At 39.6% G+C, this 13,958-nt stretch overlaps 1 protein-coding gene across 1 annotated transcript; it reads right to left on the bottom strand.

Moving 5' to 3' along the window:
- Window positions 1–5,117: 5,117 nt before the first annotated feature.
- Window positions 5,118–5,582, bottom strand: LOC147901564 (uncharacterized). The gene has a single exon (XM_087375167.1). The coding sequence runs from the start codon at window positions 5,580–5,582 to the stop codon at window positions 5,118–5,120; it is 465 nt and encodes a 154-aa protein (XP_087231293.1).
- Between the last annotated feature and the right edge of the window lie 8,376 nt (window positions 5,583–13,958).

The following is a 13,958-nucleotide window of genomic DNA, read 5'->3' as shown; positions in this document are numbered from 1 at the left end:
AAACGTCCTAAAACCAAATGAACAAATATGGAGCAAGGAGAGGAGAAGAGTGGAGATGAGGAGAGAGGGCATAGCTGGAGAGCACACCACAAATGACTAACTATACACTAGATTTAGTTAAAAATAAAGAATATATACAAATTCTTTTAGGGTTAGGGTTAGGGTTTGCAACCCTTTTCTTTTTAGCACTCTTTTAGGTTAGTGCTATGCACTATGATCACATGATGTTGAGATGAATCCTCAATACATTCCCTTAAGATCAACATCATGAAGTAGGCCTTTCCTCAAGATAATGATTATAAGCTTTCCCTCAAGATAATGGGAATGTCCTTTCTTTGCGTCAAACTAAGAGCTTGTCAGTGTGCTTTGTCGTGGAGTAATATATTGGATTCTTGGCTAATTTTTGAGCCGATTGATTATCACAGTATATTGTTGTTGTCTTTGATTCATCAAAGTGATCTATTTCTGACAATAGTATTTTACGCCATATAGCCTCACATGCACCTGTTGTGAGTATCATAGATTCTGCTTCTATTGAAGACAAAGAAACAGTTGATGAAGACTATCACAAGTCTTATTTTAGTTTGTTGATGAAGCTATCCTTGCTTCCTGTCACAATCAGATCATCTACATACAAAAGTGCAATCGTAATGTCTTTCCCTTGAAATTTATAATAGAGAGTATGATCTGCATTGGACTTGATGTATCCCAGATTAGCAAAATGCTTGTTGCTTCTACTATACCAACTTCTGGATGCTTGCTTAAAGCCATAGAGACTTTTCTTGAGATGGCGAACCTAATGCTCTTTTTCGGGTTCAACATACCCTGTTGGTTGCTGCATATAAACTCCCTCGTCTAGGTAACCATTGAGAAAAGCATTTTTTACATGTAACTGGTACACATTCTGTGTGCTGAGTGTCGCTAGTGATATCAAGAGCCGTATGGAATCCATCTTTGCTACCGGAGCATAGGTAAACCCATTTGTTTGCAATGGCCTTCTTTCCTGGTGGAAGGTCATATAATTCTCAAGTGTTGTTTTTATACAATGCTTCAATTTATTCATTCATAGCAATTTGCCATTCTGGCTTATCAACTGCATCTTCAAAGTAGACTACCTGACTGGCTCTCTTGTGGTCATGATGGTAGTCATAAGAGCATAATTAGTAGTTTCAATCTCAATTGCATTCCTTTCTGAACATATGTCAATCTCGTTGGTGGTCTGCTTTCTCTAGTAGACATCTAAGTTGCTGCTCTGCTCGCAAATTCTTTGGCAATTCTTGCTCTTCTTCATCAACCTTTTCTGTATAGGTGACTGAGTAATCGGTGTGTTTATCTCCTGTGTATTTGATGCTTTCCATATAAAAAACTATATCTCCAGAGATTATGACCTTTCGATTGATGGGATGATACAACTTGTATGCTTAGGTTTCTTCACTATAGCAAACCATGATGCATTTACGCGACTTAACATCCAAATTTATGCGATGATCATCACATATGTGGGCATATGCTATGCAACCAAATATATGGAGATGCCCAATGCATGGCTTATATTCAGTGAATGCTTCATAAGGTGTCATACCTTGAATCAGTTCAGTCAAAAGCCGATTAAGCAAGTAGTTTGTAGTGGTAATTGCTTCTGCCCAATACTGATTGGAAAGATGTTTCTCACTGAGCATTTCTCTAACACTGTCTGCTAAAATCCCATTCTTCCTTTCAACTATTGCATTCTGCCGAGGAGTATCTACACATGCGAATTGTCTTCGAATGCCATTACTTTTGCAAAAGTTCATGAATGTATCACCTCTTCTGTCTGATCTTATGACTTTGATCTTTCTGCCTATCTGGTTCTCAACCATGGCTTTGAATTCTTGAAATCTGAAAAAGACTTCATATTTCTCTTTCAAAAAGTGGACCCAACAAAATTTGCTATAGTGAGATGAAATTCAAGTAATAAAGGAAACCATTGATGCTGCAGGTCTGTACATAACCCCATGCATTTGTATGTATCAAATCAAGAATACCTCTTGCTCGAGAGGTGCTTCTGCCAAAATTGGGTTTCTTTTGTTTACCAAAGCAGCATGCTTCGCAAACTTTTCCAAGAAACTATAGTTTCAAAATTCCAATTGCCATATTTTGATTTCTCAGTTACATCAAGAGTTTGAAATTAACATGTCCATATCTCTTGTGCCATACTGCAAAAAGTGGCATTGGTTGTTGTTGAGCTGACATGGCATGCAAATCTAGTACTGAAGCTAGCATTCTAAATAAGCATCCTTCCTTGACTTCTTTTCCTACTAGAGCTGATATCCTTTGGATTTGTCTTTGATCATGTGTTCATCTCCATCAAAGATGACTCGATAGTTATGGTATGTCATTTGCCCAACTGACAAGAGTTTCTTGGATGAGGTTTGGAACATAGAGTACATCTTTCACCAATCCTTTCGTACTAGTGAAATTTTTCATAGGGACGATGCAAAGCCCTTGAACTAGATTCAATGTGTTATTTGCAGTGTAGATAACGTTCTTCTATCCTTCTAATGGTTTCATCTCTGTGAACCATTCCTGATGCTTTGTCATATGAGATGATGCATCACTGTCAATTTACCAAGGATCTTGATTTGCTTGATCAACTTGATAGTTGCATTTCTCTTTTGAATTGCAATCAATATCAAGGTACACTTGTCAGTCTTCTACATATCCTCACTTGCAAAATACATATTTTGAGGTTCATTGGCATAATGATCGTGACTTAAATGTCCACCATGGTGATTTCCTCTTTCATGAAAATTCCCTTGATTGCTACTAGATTGGCTTCCTTGGTCATACTACTTGCGGCAATCTCTTTCATAGTATCCAAACTTATAACACTAGGTGCACTAAATTTTTGACACGTTGGTAGAGGCATTTCCTATTTTTTGAAATCTTCCTCTGTTGGAATCATTTCCTCTTGGATGCCGATGATGATGCTGATGTTGCTGCTCTGTGGTGGATGCCGTTGTTGTTGATGCTGATTTTGATGATGATGACCACTTCTCTGAGATGCTCTGCCTCTACCTCTACCTCTACCTCTGCCTCTACCTCTGCTTCTATCTGAAGCTGTGAATGCTTGATCATTAGAATGACCTTTGTGTGCTTGAATGGCATGGGTCCTAATTTCTTCACCAAATAATACTAATTGTAACTCTTCTAGTATTGGAATTTGCCTTTGAATAACAATGCTCTAGACTAGATTCTCGTATCCCTCTCCTAGTCCATTTAGGATGACTTGAACCATTTTTGCAAGATTCATGGTCTCTCTTGCGCTGCTGTAAGTTGATTTTTGTAATCCTTGATTTTGAGTACATAAGCATGACTAGTTTCATTGATGTTGCAAAAACTCTGGTTGATTTAGGTTCTCAATGTGAGATTCCTTGACATGTTCTTAGACTCAGAAAGAGTTGTGAGCATATCCCATGCTTCTTTGTTTTCATTATTGTGTTGAGTTTTCCTAGCATGACATCTTGCACATTCTATTCAATCAAATGATATGCATATTTGTCTTTCTTATCCCATTCTACCTACGCTTGGGCAATGGCATAATCTACTGCAAATTGGACACCATTGGTGCAAGTGTAGAACCTTTTGCTTGTGATGTGGCAATGGTGGGAGTTGCTATTGCACTATCAAATGGTCAAGGTGTAGACCCATTAACATACTCCCATTTGTCTTCAAGTACAAGAATGGTCACCATTCGATATTTCCATGTGTTGTATTTTTTAGTTATCCAACTTAGCATATGCCTCCAAATTGAGGTTGCTATTAGTAGAGATGGTACAAGATAGTACTCAATCTGCATGTGAAAATCACTAATTGAATCAATTACGAAACAATGCCTGTATCAAGTGCAATCTAATCTATCGGTGAAAAAGAACTATAATATATACCAATCTATTACAAGGCTTGTGGAAAATGATGCTGGGAATAGCCAAGAGGCTTTACAAGGCTTGAAATAATGTGCACAATGCCAAAAAATAGCCAATAGGCTTTACAATGGTAGCATGTGAGTGCAAAATTAATATGATGTGCAATCTGCCCACTGAACAATTGACCAATGCCTCTGAAAACCCTAAACTCTGCTCGTTGAACTATGGAAGATCGGGTTTCAGGACATGTGATGATGTGAAACAACATGTGAGCGTAGGGACTGACTCCGAGTATGAACAATTTGGGAATTTTGGGCATGGCTTCGATTGGTTGCTTTGGAGTTCTCTCCTCTATGGATGATCTACTCTACTCTACTCTAATCTAGATCTAGATCAACTATCAAGCGATGAAAAGAAGCAAAAAGTATGTGATACATTCTCCGAATGTGTGCGTGATGTGATGAGCACGTAGAGCACATAAAATGAAGAATTTTTTCTTTTTGGAGTGCCCTCAAATTCTTTCTAGATCAAGAGATATGGCTTGATCAAAGTGAAGGGGCAAAAAATGTGGCAAAAAGGGGTCACATGCAAAATTGTGCCTATGGAGAGCTTTGTGATGTGGCAGTTGGGTGCACATTCAGTGCCTGTGGAGAGGTAACAATGCTTGGCAAGAAACTGTGCCACATTGCACTAATGATGTGGCAAATGAGTTGGCCTATTGGCATGGCACTGTCACATGTTAATGCTTTGTGGGGAACTACCTATTCATCCATGGCACCTGCTGGCATACCATAGAATCGACTTGCCACACAATGGTTGTTAACTGACAAAGGAATTTTGACATAACCAATAGTGGGGGAAATCTTGCCATCTACATCACGAACCATAACAAGTGTGGGTTCCAAGGTTACCATGAAGGTCAGGAGTCTTTTGCACATGTTGTAGGAGATTAGATTATGGCTAGCACCTGGATCAATGAATGCATCGGCTGAACAGATGGTTTTCCTACACAATTGAAAATTGGCTTGCACCCTCACGGGAGCAATTGTCAGGTCTTCCATAGGGTGTAACCCATCCACAAATGCTTTATAAATAGATATTAGTCCTAAATTCTTTACCTTAGCCCGACATGCTCTGGCTTCTTGTATGCCCTACCATTTCATACGAGCGACCTCTAGTTTTAGCTCCTTTTCCTGATGGATGACCTGAGGTCTACAATGTTAAGGGATTGTAATAGCGTTTAGTCTTACTACCATTAATGTAGCTATCCATTTTCGTACCATCAAGAGTGATAATTCTGTAGGACCCTTGTGGCATTATTTTAATTACCCAATAGGGACCCATGCTGCGATATTTGCGCTTGTGCTTGGTGTCTCTAACGCTACACAGAAGAGCAAGATCGCCTTCCTTTAAGTTCTTATTTTGCAAGTTGCGATCAAACCATTTCTTTCGGCATAGCGTCTCCACCTTCATGCCATAGGTGGCCTTTAGCCTTGTCTCATCAAGCTTTTCAAGCTCGATTAACCACTCAAGAATGGCTTCATCAGATATGCGATCCCTAACTGCCACTCTAAGGCTGGGCACAATAAACTCCATGGGCATTACCGCTTCCACCCCATAAATAAGGCTAAAGGGTATGCAGTTTGTCACACCTTGTAGGCCGTGCGATAGGCCCATAGTGCGGTAGTGAGTTTATGCTCCCAATCATTGTGATTGGCCTCAATAGTACATGTCATGATTCGGCACAAAAATTTATTTGAGCTTTTGGCCTGTTCGCTTGCTCGGGGGTATTAGGGAGTAGATTTTTGGTTCACTAGTGATAAGGATTTCACTCATTAGTATTTTAATTGTATCGTTCAAGAAGTGTGTCCCTCTATCACTCACAATCTCGAGTGAGAGGCCGAAGCGGGATGTCATGTTCTTGTACAATAACTTTGCGGTGGCCCTTGCTCCGCTTTCTTAGTGGCGCTAGCCTCTACCCATTTAATGAGATATCTATGGCCACAATGATACAATGGGCCTGAGTTCTCTTTGCGACATGACTGATAGAACCCACAAGATCTATTCCACAATTTTCAAAGGGTTGATAAATGAGGACCCCGATCAATTGCATGTAGTCTTGGTTATAAGGTATGGAGATGCATTAGCAAGCATCACAGCACTTGACGGACTCAATTGCATCTGCAAAGAGTGTTGGCCACCATAACCTGGCCTGTAATACCTTGCGGGCTATAAGTTCACTAGCAAAGTTGCCACCAGTAATGTCTAAATGATATTCCTCTAGGACTTCCACGAATTCATCATCCTTGCGGGCCAGAAGTTCGCTAGCAAAGTAGCCACCATCAGTAATGCCTAAATGATATTCCTCTAGGACTTCCATGAATTCATCTTCTTGGATGCATCAGAGAACAATACCATCCTTCCCCATCCCGTAGAGTTGTCAGGCTATCAATTGGTATGGGGATGCATCCTTGATGAGCTCTCTAGCCATGTCCTTATTGAGTACTTTATTTAAGGGGAACCCATTTGTTACGAAGTGTCTAATTTCCCTTGCCCATTCTTGAAATAGATCTACTAAGAATAGTGGCCCATCTAGGAGATCATCTTTCACTCTGGTAGCATGCTCACCATTAGGGATTCGAGACATGTGATATGCCATGAAGTGCGTATGTCTCTTTCTGACAACCGCTATCGTAAAATCAAATTCCAAAAGGATAAGCATCTATCGAGTAATATGACCTATCATGGATGGTCCATTGACTACGTAGACGAGGGCTTGGTGATCAATGAAGAAGGAAAACTTGTTTTCTAACAAGTAATGCCTAAACCTTTTGACTACATATACGATGGCCAAGCCTTCACGTTTAGTGGTGGCGTAATTCATTTTGGCATCATTCAACTAGTGACTAGCGAGGTATACGGGATACTCCAAATTAAACTCACCAGCTATGCCAGTATGCATGCACCCTTTCACAAATTTTGAGGCATTAATGTGGAAATGAAACTCTAAGTCCTGATTGGGCGCTCTCAAAATAGGGGCTCATGCCAAGACCAACTTTAGGGTCTCATAGGAGAATGGACATTCTTACCATGCCATTCTTCTTTAGCACTATAATGATGGGAGAAAGATAATCTGCATGCTCAATCTCATATATGAACCCCACGTCAATTTGCTTTTGTATCTCCTCTCAAACGATCATCGCATACTTCGGGTTCATGGGGTAGGGTATTTGCCATAGTGTATCTCCTCTCAAACGATCATCGCATACTATGAGTTCATGGGGTAGGTTATTTGCCATACTGGTCTAATGTCATCCATCATAGGGATGGTTTGTTGCACTACTTTCAACCACATGCCCTTCATGTCTGTGTACTTCCAGGCCTGGTACGAGTATATTCACATTTAGAATCAGCTTAATAAGATGAAGACGTGGGAAAGGAGGTGCTTTCAAGAGCTCCTCCCCCATTTACAAACAGACTGGGATGAGGGGCCATTGATATTAGGTAATTTCAACTGATCGGCCCTTTGCCCTTCAAGACTAGGAGGCCAATACCTAGATATCCAGGGTTCAGAAGTCCTAGTGAAGTAGGGTGCCCCCTCATAGAATTGTATGTGTGGATATGAGGGTCCCTCAGCTGATATGGGTACGGGGTTGCTGGGTGCATTACTAGATACTGTGGTTGGTGGTGGGTCTCGCTGATCCTGAGCCACCCTATTTTACTTGGCAAATGGACTGATTTGGTTGGAGTCCCATGAGATTGGAGAATGACTCCCTTATTTGCGAGGATGTGGTGGGGGATTGGTGAGCTAGAGTTGGGAGCCATAAAGATCCTCAGATTTAAGTTTATGTTTTTCCTCATCACAGCGTCGAAGCTCATAGCGTCCTCTAAACTTGAGGATTCAGTGTGCGTGGGAAGTTGCACCAAATATGAGCTTAAAGTTAAAATCCTGGATGGTACTAAAAGTGTGGTGCTAGTTGGACTGGTTAGGACATTGTTGAAAGTGCTATCCTTCAATTCGGGTTCAAATGCTATCACCCTTCCTGACCTTAGGTGCATGTGTCACTCCTCCACTCGACTACCCAATCAAAATCAATCATTGCGACTTCTTGGACCTGAACACATTAATCATCGTCACTATGTTAACCTTAAAGCAATGACTCAAGGAATTGTTGCATTAATGATATAGCAACATGTGAAAATAGCAGCAGCAAATGATTATAGTAGTAGAGGAATATAGTAATGATTGATTATAGCAACAATAGGTGAATATAGAAATGATTGATTATAGCAACGAGTGTCGAGTCACTGTGTTACCAATAAAGCAATGGGTCCTCAATCGCTATATGATAGCCTTAAAGTAGGGGTTGACCTTTGAGGTGATAGCTGTGAGTTCATTAACTACCACGTGGAGCTAGATGAGGTGGGTGGGGCATAGGTGGCCAATTGTCAGTACATGTGTTAATCGCTACATTATATAGTAGCGACTCCCTGAGTCGCTACTTTAAATTTATAGCAATGACTCCCAGTCTAGCATAGTTACTAACTAGTTTTGAATGCTCTATAGAAATTTTGAGGTTTTTGTTCAAGGTTTGAGGGCACCAATAGAAATTTCAAAGGTGGTGGCTGAGAACACACTCCTGTGCCAACTTGAATTGATTCAAACTCATTTTTTGGTTTTTGTGATTGAAATGTGACTCCATACATACCTTAGTAATCATCCCTACTAGCTACTTCTACAATATGGCAGCAAAAAAAAGCTCAAATAAGCCAAAAACACTCTATGGATGGAAGTTTCTACTATTCCTACACCAAACCCACACTTATCTCCATCCAAACCAGCTTATACTCCACTAAAAACATCTCTAGATAAGCTAGAAGCATTGTACAATCAGTAGATATCGATAAAAAGCTTGTGCATTACGGAAGCATGCCTCAAACTCCCCGGCAATGGTGCCAAAAATGTGTAGTCTCCGACAGTGACTCACGCATTGTGGGTATCTTGAGGAATGCCGTTGAAGCCTCTACATCTCGTGGGGGTATCTTGAGGAATTCCATCGAAGTCTCTACTCTCAAACAACTCCTTGTGGGAGCCACATAAGCACAAATGGCCTGCTTTTGTCACCCAAGCGTCTAGCAAATCATGTTAAAGTGATTCCATGAGGAAAAGGGAAGAGAGGGAAGGGGGGAAGAGACGGGAGAAGAGAGCATGATGGAGGTAGATGGGAGTAAGGGGACATGGCAATCAAAAGACAACTCATAAGGAAGAACAAGGAAACTCATTGCAAGAGAATGAGAGAAAGGAGATCTTCTATTCCATTCCTTGAAGGTACACAATGAATACTAAATCCAAACATTTGGCATTTTATACAAGTCACCTTTTGAAGGGAGGGCCAACCCTATACCATGTACCACTCTCTCTCTCTCTCTCTCTCTCTCTCTCACACACACACACACACACACATTACAACCACTTGGGCCCATCTAGCTCCAAGGCATATGTTAATCCTTTGCACACTACTTTATCTCAAAATGGCTCTTGCGTTATCCATACATGGGATCCAAATGGCCCTATTTATCCTGGCCAAATTGAGCGATCCCTATGACTACTTTGACATGGAGCCATTTGTGGCTCAAAACCCATAGGGTTGGATAGGCCAGTTTCATTAACATGGTTAGTGGTGGCTGTTAATAGTGGGGGAGGTTATGGGATGCTATGAGGTCATGCAACAACGTGAATGTGGTGGGAGGTCATGAAATGATGGGATAGAGACAATGATGGGACTGAGACAATGCAGAGGTCATGAGGCATACTTGAGATGCCACAAGGTTATGAAACAATGTGGGATGCTAGAGGGAGACATTAATAGTCTTTGAATAATGTAGATTTATTACAATTATTAAAGAAAATATTAGAAATGTTTCTTTGTGAAGCTATGAAATTTTCGAGACCTATAAGGACACTATTAGATATCCTATTTCGTTTACAAAGTGATGTTGCTAAGAATAATATTCCCAAATTTTCAAAATTTGGAGGACATACTAACTATGGGTGTTCTTGTCTTCTTGTGTAGGTTTATTTGCTACAAAAATGGCAAATTTTATGCTTTTTAGCAAAAAGGTAGTATATAACAAAGGACAAAGGTGGCAAAAAGAATAGTTACTGTGTGGATCCAAATGGGTTATGCTATTTTCAACCACTAGGAAAAGGTGTGGTGTCAATTTCAATTGACATGTGTTGTGTCCCTCACATCCAATTGCCTTACCCAATCAAGGGATTCTTGTGTGTTGAAGAAGCTATGGGCAATGTTGTGCATTAGCATACAAATTAAATACAACCATTAGTGGACAAATTGCAACCAAGCAATACATCCATAGAACCCTTGTGAATGAATCTTCACTTTGAATCCAAGGTTTTGGCGAAATAGAAAGTACACACACACACACACACACACAGAGAGGTTGTCAAGCCATCATGCACATGGCATGATTTTTGAGTGTCCATAAATCATGTTGTAGAATTAATGGAAGAAGAATCCTTAGACAAAACATGGGAGGAACAAAAGTAGATGCAAAGAAGAAAGGAATGGAAGAAAGTTTTGAAATGGTCATATATGCAAGAAATGGTGGGAAAAGGTCACATATTGATCGTGCATCCTTATGAGCCAATTAATTGTGAGGAACTAGGAGATCATTATTTGGGAAATTTGTTGCAAAGTGGACTTGGGACTAATGATTAGTATGGACTTTTATTAAGATTGAGGAAGTGGCCAATTCATTTGTTAACATTTCTAGATGGGAGTAAGTTGGATGTCAATGCACATGTTGATACTTTAGATGACAACAACTGAGAAGATTTCGAGTATGTCAGTGAGGGGACCTTAAGTTGTAAATTTTCCTATGAATAAATGACCTTATATGATGATAAACATAGGTGCAAGGAGATATTGAAAACAACAACAAAAGTTTGAGACTAAATGTGATTTATGTAGTGTCCAAAAAGTTTCAATATTGATTGTTGCAACAAGCGTTATTGCCAGATGGCAGAATGTGCAAAGATATCTTAATTGTGACAATAATTTGGGATCAAAGTTTTGAGGATCGAGGTAGTTATACATATGAAACTTTATTAGTGGAACAATGTGATGAGAAAAGGGAAGATGGGATGACATTTCCTCTCAGATTATTGTATTGCATGGTATAAGATACATGGTATTTCAAAGGAAACCTTTGACTGATATGAAAAGGATGAAATTGGTGCATCCAACCTTATGCATGGGAATAGGTATTTGTTGACGAGAGCAACACTCAAATGGCCATGCCTTCTATGTATAAGCGAGTGGACATATTGCATGAAGTAAAAGCTCAATTGGGATGACATTTCCTCTCAAATTGTTGTATTGCATGGTATAAGATACATGGTATTTCAAAGGAGACCTTTGATTGATATAAAAAGCATGAAATTGGTGCATGCAACCTTATGCATGGGAATAGGTATTTGTTGATGAGAGCAACACTCAAATGGCCATGCCTTCTATGTATAAGCAAGTGGACATATTGCATGAAGTAAAAGCTCAATTGGAAGGGCTAAAGCATAAGACCTTGTCAAATTTTACATTTTATAGGTTATGGAGTACTGTCCTTAAGCAATCAAGTCTCTCAAAAACAAGACTTTCTCTAAGAAAAAAACTCGTGCCATCGCAATCAAGATAAAACTTGAATCTACAAAGGTATGGAGTGAGAGGGATTATATAATCTTAAAACAAAGGGCACATAGTTTACAACAAATGTCTTTCCAAAGCTTGTATTATTCATGGCATTTATCTTCAAAACTAGATCCCATCCAAAATTCGTGTATCATACATGACAAGATAGACCAAGACTTGCATTTTGAGGTTACAACCCATACCAAAATCTTTGAATTGTATTATTCAACTACTTGTGTCATTGTCAAGAATGCTGAATCATGGGTAGAGATGATTAGTGTATGGGAACTTTGAATTGCAAATTTAGAATAATGGTCCCAATTTCACAATTGGTTCACTTGCTTTATCTTATGCAATCTTGAGAGAAAGGAAAACCACATGTACAAAGACCTCTCCCACAATGAACCAAAATTACAAGGAATATTTTTGGCTTTGTTGGATTGAGATGCATTAGATTGCCAAGTGCATAGAAAAGTGACTATAAACAAATATGATATTATGTTCTCTACAATGAAAAAATCTAAAGAAAGAAGCTTAGTATAAGGTCTACATAGATGCTATAGACAAGTTCCACTTGTTTGGCATAGTTAGGATTCATTACATACCTTTGTTGTTGAATCGGCCTAGAATCTGGCACCAAAGGTATCTTGTGTTGATACAACTCAAGAGGAACTCCCCATAAGTCTATGTAACTCTATGTAAACATGTCCTTGTATCAGACAAACAAATCTCTTATCATCATGAGTTGCTTGAAAGAAAGATTGGCACTAACCACTACCATAGCATGGTTCTGAGGTTAAGTTCTTGTGCTGGCTCTGAAACTAACTATTCAGTACCACATCTAGCGATATTCACTAGCATCTTAGCAATCTCTCATTCCCCTTCAATATCCTCGTGAAGTTACTCGAAAGATATCTTTTTTCTTGGAAATCTTCTCATCCTTAAAATTCTATTTGATATCTGTAGCCACTTGGAAAATGTCAATCTCACCCATACGTAGGATCTATAATTCCATCAATAGTGACTAAACATCCTAAGGTAATGGATCTATGAGCTCCATATTCTTTAGTCGACAACTCTTTGGAACCTTCTAAGAGTTGGTCAGTATACACACATCTTGACTAGCTGTCTTGATGATCATGTCTTCTGAACCCCAGTCCTGGAGCACTTTTGCACTCTTTAGCCAAGGTCATCCCAATAGTATTGGATAGACATGCAATTCCATGGCAATCACAATGAAGCTAGCTATATAATAGATGTCGCCTATAGAAATGACTACATTCTACAACATATCTTTGGGGTCAAGTGGTCATTAATATGCCATGTACACTTGGAAGGTGGTGGCTTATATGACTTGAACTTTTGTCTCTGAGCAATCTCTTAAGAGATGATGTTCACTCCTAAACCGCCATCTACTACTACTCTCAGTATGGTTTTTTTCTTAACCTTGATGGTGATCACTAGGAATTCCTCATCAACTATTGGAATTTCAATCATAGGTACAGTGGCTAAGGATTGCACTTCTTTTGCTTGCACAGATAATTCATCAATCTATTGAGCAAAGAAATCACAACAATACAGAGCTATTCGCATCAACTCGGCGAATGTCAATCTGACTTGCATATTTTTAAATATTTCCCATGCTCAAGCTACCTCTATGCTAGATTCTTATGAAGCACTTGGTTCTATTTCATTGGCCTTATATTTTGAGGATTCCCCAATCTTTGAGGTTGCCTTAGACCAATGCCATCCTTCCATTATTTTCTCTTTGCATAATAGTTAACTTCCACCCCTAGGGCAATGTAGCCGAGTCTCTCTCCTTGTGCTTACCGCTCTTGCTGGGGACAATTGCTTCTACTAGCCTCCTTCGAGTGTTGAACTCTAGTTTCGAGATCACTCCACTTCTCATAATGGTTAGATATAACCAATTCATTTGGCTCAGGTACTCCACGCCTAGCCACATATCTTCTTTGTCTTTCTAAGTGTGTATTAGCAATTTGAGGACTCTCTGTATCCAACATGCTAGTCTTCAAGCACACCACCATATAATGCTACTCATTTGGAGTCACTCAGAGAAATTTCTTGGAGTAGCCCACGATTCCCAATGACTGTTTTACTTTATCATTGGTTAACATGAACCCTACTGACCTCAACACTGAGCTTACTGACTTGGTTCTCTACATCTCCTAACTTGATAGCTCGTCAACTCATAATTCACTTGACCCTTCCCCAAGAAGATCACCAAAATGTTGATGCTTCGATTCCCTCACCCAAGGCTAACCTAAAAAATGTGCTTGGTGTTAACCCAACCCAGTGTTGTGCTTGGTGAAGATGCCTTCTCTTGCAG

The sequence above is a fragment of the Dipteris shenzhenensis genome, chromosome 5 (assembly GCF_047967505.1).
Source record: "Dipteris shenzhenensis isolate YYH24624 ecotype China chromosome 5, Dip_SZ_1.0, whole genome shotgun sequence".
Taxonomy (NCBI): domain Eukaryota; kingdom Viridiplantae; phylum Streptophyta; class Polypodiopsida; order Gleicheniales; family Dipteridaceae; genus Dipteris; species Dipteris shenzhenensis.
Note: the sequence above shows the minus strand (reverse complement) of the source record. Positions and strands in the feature narration are given on the sequence as shown.

Coding starts and splice junctions, on each gene's coding strand:
- LOC147901564 (XM_087375167.1), bottom strand. CDS start 5,582: ATGGGCCTATCGCACGGCCTACAAGGTGTGACAAACTGCATACCCTTT.